This window comes from Lissotriton vulgaris, chromosome 10 (genome assembly GCF_964263255.1).
Source record: "Lissotriton vulgaris chromosome 10, aLisVul1.2, whole genome shotgun sequence".
Classification (NCBI taxonomy): Eukaryota; Metazoa; Chordata; class Amphibia; order Caudata; family Salamandridae; genus Lissotriton; species Lissotriton vulgaris.
This window is the reverse complement of record NC_141698.1, coordinates 852,459,580-852,481,696: the sequence shown is the minus strand read 5'-3', so window position 1 is coordinate 852,481,696 and position 22,117 is coordinate 852,459,580. Positions and strand designations below refer to the sequence as shown.

The 22,117-nt window shown below is 44.0% G+C and overlaps 1 protein-coding gene across 1 annotated transcript in view; it reads left to right on the top strand.

Annotated features, from left to right (window-relative positions):
• Window positions 1–21,698, top strand: part of FAM237B (family with sequence similarity 237 member B) — a 332,680-nt gene extending 310,982 nt beyond the window's left edge. The window contains exons 2-3 of the mRNA XM_086939983.1: window positions 18,570–18,975; window positions 21,158–21,698. Coding sequence (XP_086796109.1) covers window positions 18,582–18,975; window positions 21,158–21,186 — 423 coding nt within the window. The 5' untranslated portion in view covers window positions 18,570–18,581 and the 3' untranslated portion in view covers window positions 21,187–21,698. The remainder of the gene's footprint in view (window positions 1–18,569; window positions 18,976–21,157) is intronic.
• The last annotated feature ends 419 nt before the right edge of the window (window positions 21,699–22,117 follow it).

Here is a 22,117-nt window from a genome sequence, read left to right as displayed (position 1 = left end):
TTTAGAGGCCTAAAATTGTTCCAGGAGGCATTGTTTTAGGGTCATTTCTGTACAGAATCAACTATGTTCCTAGAACTGCCTCCAGGAATGGTTTTAACAAGTGTGGATGGGCAAGGAGGGTTATCCAAGTGCACGTTAGTCGGAGAAAGTTCTATCTTTTATAACTTGCCTATGAAGAAGTTGGTGAATTTCTCACAACTTTCTGTTAAGTAGACCGTGTCTTTTTCAGTTTTATGGGAAATCTGTTGCGTAAAGATAACAAAGTGTTTGCTGATTTTGCTACATCTAGACTTTGACTTTAATTGCATTCAGTTCTTGGTAGTCAACATATGGGTAGTAGTATTGATGAGGTTTAGTAACATAAAAATGTTTGTGTTATGATTTGATACCAGTAGCAATCACAGGGCTGATGTGGATGTAAATTGTCTGCTCCTCTCTTGCTAAAGACATATTCATATTCCTTGTATATCTGGGGTAAGAAGTAATTTTCAGATGATATTGATGTAGCCGTATATATTAAGAAGCACTTCAATTCTTGCATTTACTGGCTATACCAAGGGGAACCCAGGAATTCAAACAGCATTGTGAGAGTGACTGTATTTGCTGTTGACTGTCTTAGACATTTTTTTATTATAATATTCTCTCTAAATTGATAGCAAATGCTAGAGCATAACTTGCATCCAAGGCATTCTTTTCCACATGACCTGAAGCAGTTGCCATAACCTAAGGGTTTGTAGCCCACCATCAGTCTCCAGAGGTCAAATGTATTCGAGTGATTAATTTGATAACCTCAGGAGTAAACTATCTTTGGAATGCTGTATCCATAATGCATACTAAGGCTTAGGAATCAACTAACGCTAAAATATGAAATTCCCAATTCCTGGTGGTTAGAATTACTAGCAATTGAATTTTTTTTAAAACACTTTCCATATCCTTAGGGCCAAGCCTACATCTTTTGTGACAAGAGGAGGAGCTGCCTGTGTCCTCCCGCCCCAAGGACTTTTGGGCACCTGTTACGTCCTATTTGATGTCTAACCCTGATGTACTTTGAACGTCACATATCATGATCTAGGTTTTTCCTATCATCTTTGGATTGCCCCTGTATGGGAATGCGTTCTGTAACTGGCCTCCCTCTGGCAGGCGGACATTAAGACAATTTTTCTTGGGGCCTGCCTCTCTGTTATTGATCAGTGCTTTGGCATACAGACCACGTGCAGCTATGTTTAAGGGCAGAAGTGGCTCTATTACGGATAATGGCTGGGAGAGGGTTGGAGGTGGGGCGGGATGTTGGGTTTCTTTGGGACTGTAGGTACTGATTATGCAAATGTACTGTCTAAACGTCTACCATGTATGACCTGTTTGAAACCAATTAATAGATTTAAAAATAACATCTTTTGTGACAAATTTGGACAGTAATGAACAATCTGGCACCCCGTACAGCAATCCAAACAGCCGTCATTTGTGTCATCTTTACTTCCTTCCTTAGTGAGGGCTCTCTTTTCATTCAATCGGTGGGTGCGTGATATAAAAGGGGGAGGTAAACTTACATGAGCAGTCAGGTGATTCAAGGCGCAACACAGCTGTGTTGTCAGTGGAGCATAATTAATTAAGTCCTTCCATTTGAAAAGTCGCCTAAAGAGGAAAGGGTAGCCATCAGAGTTGCTGAAGGGCACCAAGCTGGGAGAGAAGGAATCTGTGGCAAGCTGAGGATTTACTTGGTGGAGAGACTGCCGGAGTCAGTCTAAAAAGGGAGGAGCTGGCTATGTTCCTTGCGTCCGTGAGAGGCGACTGAATGGAGACAGCTGAGTTAACGAGTACAATGTGCTATTAATAGGAACGCCGGCGCGTACGTGAGCATGCAGCAGCTCAGTGAAGCGAGGGTGTGAATAATTGGGTACGTGGGGACCTCGCTGGCTGCTGCAGGGTATTAACCCTTTAATAGTGTTATGGCATTCTTAGTAAGTTTAGGAAAAAAGAGGACAGGTTTGAGGAATTGAAGAGGACAGATCTAAGGAAATTGAAGAAGCAGATCTATGGGATGATATATTTGATTATTAGAACAAAAACACTTATGCCTAAAAGTACATTGTAAAAATAATAAAAAATGTAGGGATAATATTCTCAATATTTTTATATTGAAGGAATTCTATAAACTAACAATAATAATAAGCTGGTTAAATACAACGGAATAGTCTTAATCCCTTCGCTGCGGGGGTAATTCCCCTGCTGTGCTGGGGGCGGGGGGTGCGCACAGCGCCCCCATGCTCATGACGAGCTCAGCGCTCCTGTGCTCATGACGAGCTCAGCGCTCCTCTGCTCATGACGAGCTGAGCTCGTCACGGCTGCACCTGTTTTCGTGGAACGTGCAGCACAGCTGGGGAATTATCCCTGCGTGTGAGCGTTCCACGGCTCATGACGAGCTCAGCTCATCATGAGCACAGGAGCACCGTGCCTCATGACGAGCTGAGCTCGTCATGAGCATGCAAGGTGTTAATACTCAGCAAAACTACCAGTGATACAATGAGTGGCGTCCTAATTAGGCTATTATATACAAGGTGAGGGAGGCTATTTTGGTAAATAAACTTGTTAGCAGAGGCTGGTTTGGAGATATCTGTTATGTATCTCATATATATCCAGTGATTAAATGAAAGCATTCCATTCATCCATTGAGTTGAGTCCATGCTCAATGGTCCGGCAGTTGAAGATCCATTTACATTTCAGTCTATTGAGAACCTGTTGAAGATTACCGCCTCTGCAGTTGGGGCGTACACTTTCAATCATTAGCCATTTAAACTCCAGTTCAGAGTGTCCTTTTTCCAGGAAATATTCAACAAGAGGTGCTGTTGTAATCCTGCAGCAAATCTGGCTCTTGTGTTGCGAAATCCTGACTCTTATCTTCTGGGTGGTCTGTCCAATATATAGCATTTTACAAGGTAATTCAATGCAATAAATCACATTTTGTGAATTACAGTTGGAAAACAACTTTAGTGTGTGTTTTAATCCTCCATACTCAAACACGTTGGTGTTCATAGTGAAATCACATGCCAAACAGTTGTTAAATTTGTAGTGACCTTGCACAGGGGTAATTTAAGGTAGGATGGGAGAGAGTTGTGCTTATGTGTAGGTTTGTGAGCCCTAATCAAGTGATCTTTAATGTTACGGCCCCTTTTACAGGAAAATATGGGAGTTCCTGTTGTCAATTCAAGCGGTGCATGTACTGACCAGTGTTTTTTTTTATCATTTTGGTCAGTTTATTGCTCACTGGACAATATGTGGTGACACATGTGATTTTGAAGAGGGGTGTCTTTTATTTTGTTGGTGAAATATTCTCGGTGCGAGTACCATGCTCGTTTCATGTAGCGTTTGACTAAGCGTCTGGGGTAGCCCCTCTCAGTCAGTTTCTTACAGAGTATCTCTGCTTCTCTAAATAAATCTTCTTTGAATTTACAATTCATCCTGATTCTGAAAAACTGGCAATAAGATAGACCATCACTGAGTGCTCAGGGGTGTGAGCTACTGTACTGAAGTAGGGTATTGTGTTCAGTTGGCTTTCTGAACAGGGTTGTATATAGTGTTCCGTCTATACTTTTTACGGTAACGTCCAGATAGTCAATTTGGGTGTTATTGTGATTGTATGTGAATCTAAGGTGTGGCTAACTGCTATTGAGCTAAGAGCAGAAGTCTTGTAATTCTGTGCTGTCACCTACCCAAATTTGTGTGGGTATGGGTTGACTATGTTGAGAATAGTAGAGGTCTCTAAGTTATCAACAAACTGATTCGCAAAATTAGGGGCAAAAACAGCACCCATAGATGTACCTTTGCACTGCCTATATTATTTATCCTGGAAGAGGAAATATTTTTTAGCCAGAGCTATTACAAGAAGTGAGATAATGGAGTCTGTGGGAACTTGGTGAGGTGACTGACGTTGGTTAAGGTGATTTCTGATAACCTCAATCCCCTTGCCTTGGGGGTATTGGTGTATATAGATTCGATGTCAAAGGTAACCAGGAGTTCAGTCTGTGGGTCGAAAGGTTCTGATTCAATCAGATTTATGAAGTGTGTCGTATCCTTCACATATGTAGTAGGAGTCTGTACCAGGTCCCGTATGAAGTTGTCAATGTATTTGCCTAGGGATTCTAGGATAGAGCCACACCTTGATAGATAGGATGGGCCTGCCTGGTGGTATTTCCAAATTGTCATGTATTTTTTGGTAGCCTGTATAGAGCAGGGGTGCGTGGGGACTTATTGTTGAGAAATAGGAATTCACTTTTACTGATAAAACCCTCTTCTTCAGCTTTTTTAGTGACATTCAAGAAGAGGACACTAATCTCTTGGAGAAGGTTGCACGTGAGGTGCTCATAATGCTTGTGTTGTTTAGCGGACGGAAAATCTCATTGTCATAGGCTGTTTTATCCTGTATGGCTATCCCACCACCTTTGTCAGAGGGTTTTATAACAATTTCATCAAGGTCTATTAAGACTCTGTTTTTCTATCAGGCTGACATTTTATGGGGTAAACTTGTACACTTTTTGTATTTTGTCCAGGTCTTTAAGGACTAGATGTTCGAAGGTAAGTATTTCAGAGGGCATGGAACCACTCGGGGGTTGAATGTAGATTTGGGATGTAATCTGGTAGTGTCTGTGTTGTTCGAAGGTTCTTTATTGTGGAAGAAAGCATTTAGTCCCACTTTTCTAAAGGACTGGAAGATTTCAGTTGGGTTTCTCCGTTATCACAAAAGATAGGCCTCTGCTCAGTAGAGCAAAGTCCATAGATGCCAACTAGTGTTGGGACAGGTTAAAAATTGGGATTTCTTCTTCATTAGGTGTGGGTGTTAAAGGCAAAAGGTCTAGTGTCGGTACCCGCCTTGGTAGAACTTGTGTCTTGTTTGACGCTCCCCTGGTGGGAAGTTGTACCTGATTTTTCCCCTGCCTCTAACTCTTTCTCCTTCAAAGTGTAGGCCTCTCCCTAAAAAGTTAGGGTTGTTAGTTGAGGTGCTTGGACCTGCTCCGGGGTCAGAAACGTCAAAGTCCGCAGAGGAGTCAGAAAAATGTACGGGTTGTCTATTTTTAAATCTACCCCAAGTTCCCGCAGGGTTTTTCTGCTGTTCTTAGGTGGGTGTTGTGAAAAAATCTTCCTGTAAGTAAGGATAGGCTTTCTCCTCACTATAGTTTTTTTATGTCTTTAGACACTTTAATGGATTTTTTTTTATGCTCAAAGCTCTGGAAATCAAGTATGGAGCTCTCTAGTTTATCTAGGACTGTGTTTGCATCTGCCAGACTGTCTCGTTCTAGGATTGCCTTTTCTAGCTCAAGAATTTCTTCCAATTCTTTTTTGATGTGTTCAAGTGCGTTGTTAATAGCGAGCACCATCCAATGGCAGGAACACGTAGTTCCAATGTGTGAGAAACCGTTCCTAAATTTTTTATCCTATTGGGAAAATATCTGCTTACTAATACTCTGCAAGCATGCGCGCATGTAGTCTGTCCGTATGTGTTTCCTTTTCAGTATTTCTAGGACAGTCAATTTTTCAGTGGCCAAGTCCGTTGAGGTGGTGGTGTTAACAATGTAATCCTCAGTGTATGTTGGAATAACGGGTGCAGACATTATGTGTGTAAGAGGCCAGAATGAGTTTGGAATTAAAAAAGTGAGGAACAAAGATTAAACACATAAAGGATTCTTTAGAAAATAATTAAGAAAGTGGAAACCCTTGCTGTGTAGCCACTGGGTGTAAGACGTAGGGGAAAAACAAGGGTAACCCAATGTTAGAACCTGGGGGGGGGAATAATGTTTATGAAAACAATGGTTCAAAAAAATGGTGCAAGGCAGACGCAGGGGTTGCGCCAGAATGGGCAACAGTGCAACTAAGTAAGGGGAAGCAATTCATTCTGGAGAAATCATGGAAATGTGTGACCAGAGACACATTATGATCAGAGTAACAGTAGTTGTTTTTTTTCAATAGTATACAAGAAATAATACTAGTTCAGGTGCTAGTGACAACAAGCGTGAGGTGCTCAGTGAGGGTGACTTTTAAATATATACATTGCATTAACAACATACAAGTGAACTCCTTAGGAAATAATATATATAGAATATATGGAGTTCTCGTTGTAGGGGGTTGATGGTGTTTTGATCTCCGTTATTAAGAGATCATCTTCAGGACATAGCATATGTGAGCAATCCAAATCTATAAGATATGTCTACATAGTATTAGGGTGAAGTCCTGGTCATAGAATATTAATACAACATACTAGAGTAGGAATAGAAGTAGGGCTCCCCGAGAAACAGAAAATTACATTGGTTTACTTGTATGTTGACCTCTTGGTCAGAGACCTGCTCTCCCTGCAGCTCTGCCGTAACGTGCCACTGCTCCGATTTGCTGCTCTCTGTCGCTTTTGTGCCCGTTTCTGCCATGCGCCTGTTGCTGCTCTCTGTCTATCTTGTGCCCATGTCTGTCCTGTGCCTCTTTGCTGCTTTCTTTCTCTTTTTGTACCCATGTCTGCCCTTGTGCCTCTTGCTGCCTTCTGTCTATTTCTGCCCGTGTCTGCCCTTGTGCCTCTTTGCCGTTTTTGGCTCTGTTGGTGGCTCGATCTGCCCCTAATCCACCCTTCTGCTTTTCTGCCTTTTCTGTGCCTGCTCTGTCTCTGTTGCCTTTTTTCCTGTGTTTCCTCCCCCTTATGCCTGTTTTCTGCCCCCTCTCCTATTCCCCGCCACATCTGCCCCTGCGTCCCCTCCCCCTGCCTGTTCCCACTTCCCACCACCCAGCTGCGTTTCCCTCCCCCTCTCCTACCTAATGGCGGCCGCTGCAAAGCTGGACCCTGGTTCTTCGGCCATTCACCGCCACGACTCAGCTGCCCTCTTCGCACTCAAGCCCAGAAAGAACAACAACTGCCAGAGATCGATGCTGAACACCACCCATGGCCAGTTCTCCTGCCTACACTGCTGACAATCCTTCCCCATCAACAGCCCCCCACGACAACAGAACCCACGCTGGACTCCCGCACCACCGAAGCCTTGACGTGCATCCTCCTCAATGTGCGCTCCCTCCACAGACACGCCATGGAGATCTGGGACCTGCTTGACACCCTCTAACGAGACATTGCCTTTTTCACAGAAATGTGGACCAACACCACCTCTGCCCCCTACATCGCCACCGCCATCTTCGACGGATACAAGATCCAAAGAAAGGACCCCCACCAGCCAGGAGGAAGACTCGCCATTGCACACAAGAGCTCCCTCTGACTCTCCACCTCCGGCACGTGCAACCGCCTCTCCAACACAGAGCACCTCCACTTTCAGATCCAAACCAGCTCCAGAACCGCGCCATGCAGAACCCTCATCTACAGACCCCCCGGGCCTCGCGCCTCTTCAGCCACCACCATTGCCGACCTCGTTGCACCCCACGCCATTGCCTCCACGGACTACATTCTCATCAAAGACCTGAACTTCCACCTCGACAACCGCAGCGACCCCGACTCTTCCACCCTCCTTGACAACATCGCCAACCTCGGACTGAAATAGCTTATCACCACCTCCACCCACAGAGCTGGATAAACCCTCGACCCCATCTTCACAGGAGGTACAAACATCCACACCACGCAGCCCCTCTGGACATACCACCACTGTGTACACTTCACCTTCAACACCAATACTGCAACCAAACCTGCCCTCCGCACGCCACAAAGGAACTGGGGCAAGATCACAGAGGAACACCTTAACACCACCCTCCTCCATGACCCCCTCCATCGCCACGACCGACGCCAACTCTGCAGCCAAAGAACTAAACCGCTGGCTCTTCAGCTACGCTGACAAGCTCACACCACTCCATCACCCTGTCAAACAACGCAACTGGAAGGCCGCCTGGTTCACCATCAACCTCCAAGAAGCCAGGCACTCCTGCAGACGCCTCGAGAAACTCTGGCTAAACAGGAAAACCACTGCAGAACAGAACAACTACAGGAATGCCATGAATGAATACCACCAGCGCATAAGAGCCACCAAGCAAACCTTCATCAAGGACAAAATCCACACCAACGCAAGTAACGCTAAAGAACTCTTCAACGTCATACAGCAGTTCACCAAGCCCCCAAGCGAATCCACGGACATCACACGTTCCCAGGACCTCTGCAACCAGCTCAGCTCCTACTACATCTACCGGAAAATCAGGGCCCTCTATGACAACTTCAGCGTACAGACTCCGTACACCTCTCCCCCCCACTACTGACAACCAGCCAACAATCACCACCTGGAAACCTGCTCCTACCGAAGACACCACCACGACCATGAAGAACACCCACTCAGAAGCATCAACGGACCCCTGCCCACCACACATCTACCACAGAGCTGCCGCTGACATTGCACCCGAACTAGGCCAGACCATCAATGCCTCCCTCGAATCCGGCATCTTCCCCAACCACTGAAAGCGAGCTGAGGTCAAGCCCCTCCTCAAGAAACCCTCGGACGACCCGACAGACCTGAATAACTACGGCCCATCTCTCTCCTTCCCTAAGTCACAGAAAGATTCAACAACGCCCAGCTGACCACCTTCATCGAAGAGAACGTCATCCTCGACTCCTACCAGTCTGGATTTCTCAGCAACCACAGCACCGAGACCGTCCTCCTCGCTGCCACGATGACATCCGCATGCTACTCGACCAGAGCCACACTGCGGCCCTCATCCTACTAGACCTCTCCACAACCTTCATCACCATCTCATACTGCACTCTTGCAGCCAGACTCCATGACACCGCTATACGAGTAACCACGCTCGACTGGATCTGCTCCTTTCTCTCCGGCAGAACCCAAAGGATCAGACTCGTCCCCTTCTCTGCGAACCTACAGAGATCAACTGTGGAGTACCCCAAGGATCCTCGCTCAGCCCCACACTCTTAAACATCTACATCGCCCCCCTCGCCACCATCGTCAGCTAGCATGGGCTCAGCATAGTATCTTGCGCCAAAGACACCCACTCATCCTCTCCCTCATGAAGAACCCCGAAGACACAAGACTCAGCTGCTGCAAAGGAATGAAAGATGTCGCAGCATAGATGAGCAGCAGTTGCCAAAACTGAACTCGGAGAAGACTGAGGTCCTTGTCCTTGGACCCTCCCCCACTGCATGGGACAGCTCCTGGTGGCCCACTGCCCTTGGAACCCCACCCACCCCGACAGACCATACTCGGCACCTTGGCATCATTCAGACTCCTCCCTCACCATGACCCACCAGACCAATGCCGTCACCTCCACCTGCTTCAACTCCCTCTGCATCCTCTGCAAAACCTTCAAGTGGATCCCTCTGAATGCAGAAAGATCATCACCACACACTCATAACCAGCAGACTAGACTACTGTAACGCCCTCTAAGCCAGAATCAACAAAACCCTGCTACACAAGCTCCAAACCACCCAGAACACCGCAGACAGACTCGTCCTCAGAACCCCACGACACAAGCACATGACCCATCACCTACGAGACCTCCAATGGCTTGCAGTTGAAAAGAGAGTAACCTTCAAGCTACTCACCCATGCCTACAAATCCCTCCACAACATCAGACCCAATATCTGAACGAAAGGATCTCCTTCCACATTTCCAAAAGGAACCAGGGCACCCACAAACCACAAGTCACGGGGGTAGCTCCAAGATCTCCGTGGCCCCAGCTGGCTCCCCGCATGGTGACCAGCTGTCTTTGAATGCTCTATCTGGGTGTGAACAATATCAGTTTCTCAGCCCAGGAGAGTGTAGGCACCTGACTGGGTTCACTGGGTGCATAGCAGACATGTTTGTACCTCCTGTTTTCTCCCATCTAGTCGGATATTTAAAAATGCTCCTGCTGGGGTAGCAAACATATATTTTCCTGCCAGCGTTGGTGGGTGCAAGGAAACTACTGTGTCCCGGTGCTGAGTTTCCCAGGGCACAGTAACTGAATCAGCCCTAGTGTCCCTGAGGCCTTTAGAGGCTCAAGGAAGGAGACTGCGGAGACCCCTCCTTTTAAAGTTATGTTGCGGCCCATAGGGAAGGGGTCCTTGGACCTTTTTAAGACTCTCAGAGAGTGTCCCCCTCTCCTTTTTTCTCAATTGAGCACCAGGGGATAGGATCACCAGAGCCGCCATCGGTAAGGGAGGCCAACATGCCCCTCCCCTAAGTTAATATACCTGACCCCAGGGAAAGGGGAGCCCAGGGCCCAAAAGGGGCTCGGCGAGGGGCACTCGTCCCAAACATTTATACAAAAATGGTGGGCCACCATTTTCTTTTTTTTTGCTGCAATCCTGCAGGAGCCCCACTAAGTTGTGGCAAAAACAGATGATTTAGAAACAATTGGGCCCTTGAAGGGTCCCTCTGGGGCCCCCCATAGGACCTAGGGGGGCAGGTATCCCTATGCTGAAATAAAAAAAACAAAAATCAAATATGACAACAATGAAAATGAAAGTATGAATATATATGTAAATGATTGGTGACAAAGGAAGCTCCAATCAATAGATACAATTGACTCACTCAAGGGTTGTAAATTAAGAGCAATAATGAAATAAAAATATAAAAATGATGACTACAATGCCCAGAATTCCAGACAATTGCCCTCCGGGGGTATGATAAATAAACATAGAATTCAAAAGATCTAAATATCAGGAAATGTTTATTGAAAACAATAAGGATCATCTAGGATGAGCTTGAGACTGAATACTAATCAATTGAAACCTATCGAAGGGTGGTAAAGATACACTATTGAACAATGATTTTAAAAACAAGACTACAATACCCAGAATTCAGTGTGAGCACCTACTGAATGACACACCACAGAAACTAAAAAATGGAGTGAACCCAAGTAGTAACAAATGATTATTTTGAATCATGATAACTTTCTGGGAGATATTCCATCACTGAATGTCAGTTATCTGAAATAAATCATACAAGACTGAAGAGGACCATAAATTTGAATGAACCCGATCTATCATTTTATTTTGTGATGTTGCTATGTGCGCCATAAGTTGCTAAGGGTATGCCCAGATGTGGGTTCTTTGCTCGCTGCACCACTGGGTTCAAGCAAGCCTGGCTGATGAGGAGTAATACCGAAACCTGTCCCAGGATGCTTGTTTCCGGTCCAGGGAACACCTGGCTTGGCAGTTTGGGATGCCTTTGGGGAGCAGGATCAAGACTGATTTGCATATGGCTGGGTCCAAACTGGTGTGACGTGGTGAGCAAAATAGCTATGGATTAAACCCAGATCTGTGATTGGAGGCGAGTGTTTACAATTTTCAACACTCGTCCATCATTTTATTTTTGTGATCATGCTATCTGCGACCTAAAAGCATGCCCGGAGAGGGGGTTCCTTGCTTGCTGCACCACTGGATTCAAGCTAGCCCGGCTGATGAGGAGAGATACCCTGAAACCGGTCCCCAGATTCTTGTTCCAGTCCAGGGAGGGCCTGGCTTGGAAAGTCGGGCTGGACTGTTCCCATGGGGAGAAGGGTCAAGACTGATTTTCATGTGGCTGGGTCCAAACTGGGTTGACGTGGTGAGCAAAATAACAATGGATTACACCCAAATCTTTGACAGGGGGGGAGTGTTGCAATACTCTGTCCATCACTTTATTTAGTGGTGTTGATAACATGATCCAAACAGCATTACATCGCAAGAAAACTCCCACTGGCACAATACTCCATGGGAACAGTTTCCACAATAAAGTTTAAAATGGAGCATTCACTATGGGGAATTTTTAGGAATCAAGAGAATTTGCTACCTGGAAAAAGAAATGGCAAACCATAGCAGTGAAACTGTGAAAAGATTTCAAACTAGAAAATACCCAAAACAGGTGATCAGCGCAAAACTGGCCAAGACAAAACATCTGAACAGAGCACAAATGCTAGAAAGGTAAACAAAAATCAAAAGATGAGGGTCCCATACACTTATAACAACATACTCAGCTGAAGCAGAACAAATAGGCCAAATTCTAAGAAAACATTGGGGTCTATTGCAATGAGACCCGACAGCGGCAGAAATAATGTGAAACCAACCGAATATAACATTCAGGAGAGCGAGAAATCTTATAGACACACTTTTACATTCTCATTTTTTTTTAAAACAAGTCACATTGGCTCACACGACTAGGGTTTTGGAAATGCAATCAATTCAAGGTCTGTTAGATTGCAGTATAAAAACAAAAATTCACCACAGCAAATAAACAAAAATTGAAAAACAGACAAAACATTACATGCAAAAATCAGTATGGTGCATGCGTAATAGAGTGTCCCTGCGGTTTGAAATTTATAGGAGGTACTATCTGTGAATTAAAGAAACAAATACTGGAACATGATAGAGCCACTAGCCTCCCTGGACCGTAAATAAGCCTCCCAGAACCGGTTTGGGGGTTTTACCCCTCATCAGCCAGGCTAGCTTGATTCCAGTGGGGCAGTGAGCAAGGGACCCACATCTTGGCATACCCTTTTCCACTTAGTACGCACATAGCAACATCACTGTTAGAAATGGGGGTCTCTAGTTGGCAGAGGTATGCTCCTTTGTCAAAGTAGGTACCCTTCCTTCTAGTCAGGGTAAGGGAGTTACACACTTTAGATAGCCCCTGCTCACCCCCTAGGTAGCCTGTATTTGTATTTATTATTTATTAAGCGCAGCATTCATCCCAAGGGACATCACGGCTCTAGGAAAGCGTTATCCTGATATGGAAGTGATGATTATCTGGACAATTTAAAGGAGTGGAACCCCAGCCAAGATGACAGTGGGAATCTTTGGCTATGTTTTGGGGAACAGCCATGTTTTCATTTTCTTCCTGAAGGAAAAATATTTGTCTGTTAGGCGAGGGTCTAAGGGTAGTTCATTCCAGTGAACAGCCACCAGAATATAGAAGGCTCGACCTCCTCCTCTAACCTTCTTGATCCGTTTGTTTTTTGGCCATGGCATGATAGTGAGATCTCAGATTTCGTGTGGGTGTATAGAGTTCAATTTTATCTCTCAAAATTCGGGGGCCACTCTTACGTAGCGCTCTATGAGCATAACACAGGAGCTTGAGCTTGACCCTTTGGCATATGGGAAACCAATGCAGTTCCCTCAGACTTTCAGATGCCGAGCTGTATTTGCTTTTATTGCAGACCAGTTTAGCAGCAGCATTCTGGACCCCCTACAGTCGGGGAAAAAAGATACTCTGGCGTGCCCACTTAGAGCGCATTCCCACAGTCAAGTCTGCTAGAAAGTAGTGCCTGGGTAATAGCTTTCTACAGTTTAAGGGGATGCATGAAAAAAGTATTCGTAGTAGTTTCATCATATTGAGGCTTTTCCCGCACAGCACTCAAACTCGGTCTTGCATTTCTAGTGTATTATCAATGAGTATGCTCAAGTTTTTTGCAACTCACTTGGGTTCTTGGGCAGCTCCTAGCACCCAGGGCCACCAGGTATTGTCCCAGACTAGGTGTGCTCCACTGAAAAGCAGGATCTCAGACTTTTCAGCATTCAATTTCAAGCAGTGTTCAGTCATCCAGGTTGCTGTTTCTAAGAGACAGTTAATTAGATTATTTTTGGTATTCTCATGCCTTTCTTCAAAGGCAATTAGCAGCAGCGTATCATCTGCATAGGAGCAGATAATGAAGCCCCATTTCCAGCTAATCTCTGCTGGGGAGGAGACATAAGCATTAAACAGGTTGGGGCTCAGGGAGGCCCCCTACCGTACTCCGTATTTGATAGAAATTGAAGTGGAAGAGAAAGGGTCTATTTGGAATTTTTGTATTCTGTTGAATAGAAAAGAGGTGAACCACTGAAGAGCTTTCAAATGTATTCCTTTTTCATGTAAAATACGTAGCTGGTTGTCGTGGGAAGCAGTATCAAAAGCTGCTGTAAATACCAAAAAGATCAGTGCAGCAGTTTTACCTTGGTTCACCAAGGATCTGATGTTGTCTGATATTGCAAGTAAGGTGGCTTCTGTATTGTTATCAGCTCTAAAACCGGTCTGAGAAGGATCTAAAAGTTCATTTGTTTCTAGGAAATTGATCAGTTGTTTATTGACCAGTTTCTCCAATACTTTAAACAAGTATGGTAATTGAGAGATTGGTCGGTAGTTTGCAGAGTTATAGATTTCCAAGCATACTTGTTGTAATAGTGGAAATACCATGGTTTCCTTCCAGATACCTGGGAATGATGTCAAATCTAGAGGTTTACTGAAGAGACAAGTAACATGCGGGCTTAGGACCGATAGAAGCCGTGAGAAGATAAAGTGAGGGAAGAGTTTGAGCGGAGATCCTGTCATAGCTTTTGCAACCTGTTCTTCCAATATTGGGGCCAGGTTGCTTAAGTAAGCATGTGCTTTAAGGTGTGGTGCTAAGGTCTCCCAGTCTAATTTGTTAACAGTGGGTTGGCTATTGAAGGAGGAGTATATTTTAGAGACTTTATTAGTGGAGAAGTTTTTAATTAGCTCACAGTTGTCAGTAGAAGGAGTCATAGTATTGGACATACTAGTTGGTTTGCAGAGTTTCTTCACTATGCTATATATTTCTTTAGATGAATTACAGTTGTCTTCAATTCGTTTTGCATAGTAGTGTTTTTTTCTGCACTTTTGAGGGCATTGTGGTAGATTTTCAGATCCTCTTTGCAGATCTGTCTCTCATTGCTTTCTTTGGATAGCCTCCACTTATGTTCCAGGGATTTACATCTACTTTTTAATAGTTTTAATTCTAATGAATACCATTTCTCTGATTGTGACCTCCTGTTAGATTTACTTTCTAGTCATGGGGAGCACTGATTCAGTGCATTAGTGATCTCATTATGCAAGACCTCAGCCTCTGCCTGAGCAGAGAGCGTTCTGGCAATTCTTGGGTCATATGGGGAGAAGGGGGAAGCGAACAGATCTGGGTTGATAAGATTCAATGGTCTTTTTAACGTTGTTGATGGTGTGGTCACATGGGTTCACTTGATTGGTAGGTTAAGAGAAAAGGAGATTAAGGAGTGGTCAGTCCAGGACAGAGGTGTAAACTCTGAAGCGCTGATAGCCTCTATGTTGGAGAAACGAAGGTCCAGTGTATGCCCAGCCACGTGGATTGGCCCTTTGATCCATTGTTTTAGTTGCAGTATCTGCATATCACTTTCTACGTTTTTTACCACCGGGTCCATGGAGTGTTGAAAATGAACATTAAAATCGCTAATAACTAGAAAGTCTTTGTGTTTGAGGCAAGAGGGCAATAGTTGGGACAACAATTTGGTGGTAAAATCTGGCTTGTATCCAGGAGGATTGTAAATTACTGCTCCCCAGAGTAGTTTTTGCTCACCATTGGACACTGAAAAAGCCAAGATCTCATGTTCACCCAATGGGGCCTCAGGAACACAGATAAAGCTGTCGTTGAATAGGTTAGCTATACCCCTCCCTTCCGTCCCTTCCCATCCCGTTATGATAGCTTATATCCAACCGGTAGGGTGGTAGTAATATCAGGGGAATTGTTATCATCTAGCCAAGTTTCTGTATAAATGCTAGGTCGCGTTTTGTGTCGGGTAAGATGTTACAGATCTCGAGGCAATGTTTAAGCATTGACCTGGAGTTAAAACGAATGCAGATCATTAGAAGGCCATCCAAGCTGATAGCTTTCTTAGTATGCTGTTCAGATATTGCTTGGAAGACCCATTTACAGTGGAGGCATGAGAATGGACCGTTCGGGTCCCCAGGAGATGTTTTAACACAAGGTTCCATGTTATCATGCTACGGTTTGGCCAGTTTCAAAAGCAACTCTCTGGAACATTGGTGGTGAATCCTAGGTTTTCCTATAAAAGGGACAGGGTCCCCGGCCTCTGGTCCCGTTCGGGTGAAGACAGGCGCAGACTGGCTAGCCTTTGGGGCACCGTGCCACTGTCCCATTTTTGTTGGTCCCTGTGTTAAAACAACTAGAATGCTGCCCCTCCTCCAGCGCTACTTCCGGTAACTTTCGGTTTGCACTGAGGCTTGACTGTGCTTTTGCACCCTCCTAATTGTCCGAAATTCTGGCAAGCTCAATCAGATTCAATTTAGTTCAATTTTAAAAAAATACAATCACAGCCTTAAATTCTAAATCAATTTTAAAATGCAATAATGTGGGGAAATCAAGTGCTAGTCTATTGCTCTGTGGAAATGCAGAGTACAATTAAAGTGTAAGTGGGTTATTGGTGTACAAAGAAAAGGCAATCCTTATGGGTTCCGCGCCGCTGCCCCATTTTTGTAGTCCCCTGCATTATAGCAACTACAATGCTGCCCCTCCTCCAGCGATATCTCCGGTAACTTCCGGTTTGCGCTAATGCTTGACTGCGATTTCATGCCCTCCTAATCGTTCGAAATGCAGGTAAACTCAATCAGATTAAATTTAGTTCAATTAAAAAAATATATAATCAAAGCCTAAAATTAAAAAACGTTTTTTAAATGCAATAATGCGGGGAAAGCAGGTGCTAGCCTAAAGCTCAGAGGAAATGCAGAGCACAATTAAAGTGTAAGCGGGTTATTTGCGCACAAAGAATAGGCAATCCTATTGTCATGACCAGACAGGCCTATCCCAAAGGCAATGTGTAAAGTATTTGTACCCAAACCCACACTAACACAGTAAAATCACCACAAATAGACAACACATCAGCTTAGAAAAATAAAGTATCTTTATCTAAACCAAGCAAGACCATAATGACAAAAATACAACAAACATGTATCAAGATATCACTTTTAAAATGGTTACTCCAAAAATAGAAATCATAGCAACAAATAGTTCCACCTGGGGCTATTATGACGTTGTGACAGGCACAAATCCAGAGGACAGCGCCGACCACGAGGTGAACGGGTCTGGTACGTAGTCACACGGTCCCCCAAACAGCAGTTCCTTGGAAACAGAATCTATGGCCGATGCACGGCATTGTGGAGATGAGGCGTCAGTTGTTTAGGTGAATCTGGCTTCTTTCTGCCGTGAGAAGGCGAGACACCGAGTCCTGAGAAGGTGAGGCATCAAGTCCAGGCCTTGGTGCAGGTTTTCGGCATCACTGACAGTGGGGATGAGGGTGTCAGAGTTGTTCTTCTTGCTTTGCAGCACCAACCACACAATTCTCAGGGCCCAGGAACTGGAACTGACACGCTTTGCAATTCAGAAGTCCAAAGAGGAGTTCAGGTGCTGGTCAGTGGTTTGGTGTGAAGTCTTTGTGGCCCTGATACTTCAGAACAGGAGGCAGGCACACACAAACCCTTGGAGATTCTTCTCAAGCAGGTTCACAGCAATTTCCAGTCTTTGTTCTCTGTTTGACAGAAGCAGCAAATGCAGGCCAACCCAGCAAAGCAACACAGCAAAGGGGCAGTACTTCTTCTTTCAGCTCTCCAGCTCTTCTCCTTGGTAGAGGTTCCTCTTGAATCCAGAAGTAAAATAATACTCTGTGGTTTAAGGTCCAATACTTATACTGCATTTACTCTTTGTTCTCCTTGTGGCAAGGGTGTCTAAGCCCAGTCCAAACCAGTTTTGTCCTCACTGGCCCAGCTTCCCTACAGAAGGTGGAGACAGCCTTGTGCAAAGGAGACCCAGCCTATTCAGGTGGCCCTCGAGTTGCTTTCAACGTTCAACTGGACCTTTCACACATTATGTTTGCCTGGCCTTTTGATGATGAGGGTTGAAGTAGTGAATTGGTATAGGTATCATATGGTGAGCCTTATTGTAGATGGGAAGAGGTCAGAAAGACTAGAGTTACTGTCACAGGGCACACATGGAGGTCAACCGATATTTATTTATTTATTTATTTATTGTATTTAGGTTCTTGTATAGCGCAGGAATCGACCCAGAGGGTATCTCCGCGCTTATGGCCTTCCAAGATGCCAGATCGGAAATATAATCATAAGGAGGCCAAGATCTTATATGGCTGCAAACAGATGAGTTTTTAAAGCTTTCTTAAAGGCCTGTATGTTAGTAATTTGTCTTAAGGCAAAGGGCAGATTGTTCCACAGAATGGGGCCCTTATAGGACAGGGCACGGCCCCCTTGTCTTGCCTTCTTGATCCGAGGGACTTGTAACAATGATAGGTTACTAGAACGCAATGAACGAGTAGGGATATACAGCTGAAATAGTTCAGCCAGATATTTAGGGCCGAGTCCCTGAAGGCATCTATGAATTATACAGCACACTTTAAACTCGATTCGCTGGTGAATGGGCAACCAGTGTATACAAAAGAGGGCGTGAAGAGGACCTAGCCCTGTCATCTCACAAATCACATTATCCCAGGCACAACCCTCATGACAATACTATGTTTATTACACTGTTGTCTCACATGTATGCCTTGAAGCTTTGTAAGTCAAGACTAAATCCCACCACTCATGAGCTGCTACCAGTCTTTAGACTAGGCTTAAACTCCCATTGTGGTGCAAAACATCACTCTGCCATGACAAAATATTATTCTATCTTATGGCAGCCTTTGTGTTTTGCTTTTGAGTTGAACATCTATGAAACGTTTTTTAATAAAGTAAAAGGTCAACTTAAAACATGGCCACAGATACACGAGCAAGAAATGTCATAAGGCAGAGTCAATTGGAATTAGGGTTAACAATTTAAAGTTTAACATTTTGATAGTAGTTTACTCACTGTCACAATTTTTGTCGTTTTAGGTTTTTCAAAGGATGGAACCTGTATGCAGCAGACTGTACCTTCAGCTGCTCTTCATACTGATGGTGGTCATGGTTTACGGCCGATCTGGGTACCAAAAGGAAGCTCAAGCAAACTCGCATTTGGGCAGTTTAAGTGAAATTAATAACGAGTGTTGGGAGGCCGCTTCTCTGAAACTGGTTGAAGTGAAGAAACTCAGAATAGCAGAAACGGTTGATGGACTCTGGGACTTCATGATCTTTCTCAAAGATTCTAACAACCCCAAACACAATGACCTATTTGATGGACTAGCTCAACATTTCTGGGATATATATGTGCACTGTGTCCTTTCAAGAGCGCACGGACTGGGTCGAAGACAATTGATGCTGCCCAAAATTTCTTTTACATATTTCCCTAAGGCATCATCAGGTAAATGGCTAAAGAATAGAAAACATGCACTGAGAGTTTCATATCCTTTTCCACTGATCTAAACGATTCCATGCGTTAATTTCAATTTCGGTGGTTTAATATGCTTATAGTTAATGAGCATTTCTTTTTAAATAATTGTATATTTTAATATTTTCTCTTTATTTAATTTTGGTGCGTGCCACCAAGTATGAGCACGCTTCTTTGTACAAAAAAACAACAGAGAGAGTTAGGGCCAGATGTAGGTAGGCGTTTACCGGGTGGTAACGGCCGAATTCGGCCGTTACCGACCGGTAAAAGCAATTTGACATGTAGGTCCCTGTATTTTACAGACTCGGTAAATTTACCGATAGGTATATTTACCGAGTCTGTAAAATACCGAGTCGGTATTTTAACGGAATAGGGAAAATTGACATGTAGGTGGGACTCTTCTGAGTCCCACAAGCATTAAAAAATCGGTATTTTACCATCAAATACTACTTGATGGTAAAATACCGTTTCAGGTGTGCATGCACATGTGTGCATGCACACCTATGCCATATGACAGGCAGACCTGCCCTTAGGGCAGGTATGCCTGCCACATGGCACCCGAGCCTCTTTTGGGGGTGCCAGAGGGTGTCAAAGTGACACCCCCTGCACCCTTGTGGCTATCGGTATTTACCGATGTGGTAAATACCGACCGGTAAATGCCCGTTCATTCCTATGGGCTTCAAAGCCCATAGGAATGCATGGGCATTAACTGGTCGGTATTTACCGCATCGGTAAATACCGACTGTTTCCGATTCGGTAATTGCACATCTGCATTTACCTACATCTCGGTACTTTTATTTTCCGACCTCTGAAATACCGAGTCGGTATGACTCGGTATTTAAGAGGTCGGAAAATAAAATTTACCTACATCTGGCCCTTAGTGCGTACGTTCGTGTGTGTGTGTCTTAGGGGCATATTTAGCACAGAATGGAGAGGCGTGGCGTTAAGCAAACATTGCTAAAGCCAGACTTCTCCATTCTGAAAACACAGGCACGCGCCACATTCACAAGAATGCGGCGCACCCCTGAGTTCAGCTGCATAGCGCCAACGCAGGCACCCTTGCACCTTAGTTCAAGGGTGTCTGCGTTGGGAGAAATGAATGTTAATGTGCAGGAAGTTCTCCCTTCCTGCACATAAACAATCATTCATGGCGTTTTGTAACTAAATGCAGCACACATAGAACTTGCAAAACGTAATTTTTCTTTTTTTGTTTGTTTATGTGCAGGAAGGGTCACCTTCCTGCACACAAACAAACAAAGGCAATTTGCTGTTTCTATGTGTGCTGCACAAGACAGCAGACATGGAAACAGCAAAAACGAGGAGAAATGAAGCATTTTGCCTCGTTTTGTCTGTTTAAGGACCAGGTTTTCCCTGGTCTTAAATTTGGCCTTAATTTTGGCGCTGCATCCTATTTGTGCAACCCTTGTAAATAGGGGGCAACGTCAACATGAATGGGTGTTGTGGTGAAGCGCGCACCACAACCCCCATTGCTCTTCCTTTTCATGCTAAGTACAGCGTGAAAGGGGGCCTTATTTACAAGGCAGCGTTAAGCCACATTAACCCGTTGACCGCAGCGTGGCGCGTATTCGACCATGGTGCGGGCATTTTAATCAATGGGCGGGGTTGGGACAGCCCCGGCCGTCCTCCGCACACACCCACCGTCACGTGGGACAGCCTGGGTCTGTCCGCAGAACCGAACGGGTTAAGTGGCATAACTCTGCCTTGTAAATAAGGCAAAGCCCCTATCACCAACACAACGTCACTAAAACAGACATTGTATTGGCGATAGGGGCTTGTAAATATGCCCCTTTCTCTTTATTAGAGATTGCTTCAAAATCTAATCAATGACTTCAATATTTTCGTTCATTCCTTTGTCATGCTTTTTTTTCAGTGAACAAGCAAATAGAAATATAAAACATTGTTTACCTTTAAAAACATTATATTTGTGTTCAACCAGTCCTAAAGCTTGCGAAAAGTGCTATTGTTATGTGTCTTTTGTGCAATTCCATAAGGTAAAACAGGCTGTAAAATAATCTTGCCTTGCAAGGGTCGTACGTATACATGAATAAATCACAAAACGATATTGGTAGATTTTCTGTTGCTTTTGGTCAAAATCACAATATGTTTTTAACAGTTTCCCTGTTTCTTTTTAAAGGCTTTGAATTCACAAAACATCAGTTTTAAGGAGCCATCAAGACATCCTCAGGAAGTTAATATCCAGAGACAGGAAGGCTGCCAGCTTTTATAATGAACATTGCTTTCTGGACTTGTTTACGGAAACGATTCTATCCAACATTTATACCTTGTGAAGTAGTCCATAAACTGTGATAAGTTCAATAGTTATTACCTTTCCTCAAATGCATACCGAGGTTGCCTTTTTCACTGCAATTGTGATCCTATTTTGTGCATCTAATTTGAGTCAACATCAGTGTTCCTCAGGTAATTCTGTGACTTTGAATTGGAAACAAAAGATGGAATAATTTCTAGATAATGAAACCAACAGCTTAGACGTTGCAATCAATGATAGAAATCAGGCCTCTTTTATATTTCAAATATGAAATTCAGAAAGAATATTTTGGATGATGAGAACTTGCATATTGAACTTCTGTTGACAGTTCTGTGAACAAGTGCTAATGTCATCACATAGAGATGTTAATGTTGCATGAAAAACAACATTGTGCAATTTTTAATGTCTGTGTTTACCACTGCTTACTCTTGGTTATATAGCAATTAAAATATTTTTTCTATTGAAGGAAATAAATGTGTAGTATAATGGTTACAAATTCCACTTCATAATTCAGATTACCACTCGTACTTTGTATTAATAATTACATCATTCATGAGAAATAGGCATCTTTATCAAATTTATTTTGTTTTTTATTTTTTCTCCAAAGATTCGAATTATGGTCCTTGTCTGGGTGAACATTTATTGTTAGTCTTAACTGACTAAATGAGTTTGTTTATCAATTCTACAGGGACATGTGAAATATTATGCAAAAGCAAAAAAAGTGGTTGTCTGGTTCCGTATTCTTATAATGGCCACTTAAGAAACCTGCATGTAATACGTCAGTGAGTATAACAATTGAAAATTACTACCTGCACAAGACTACTATAG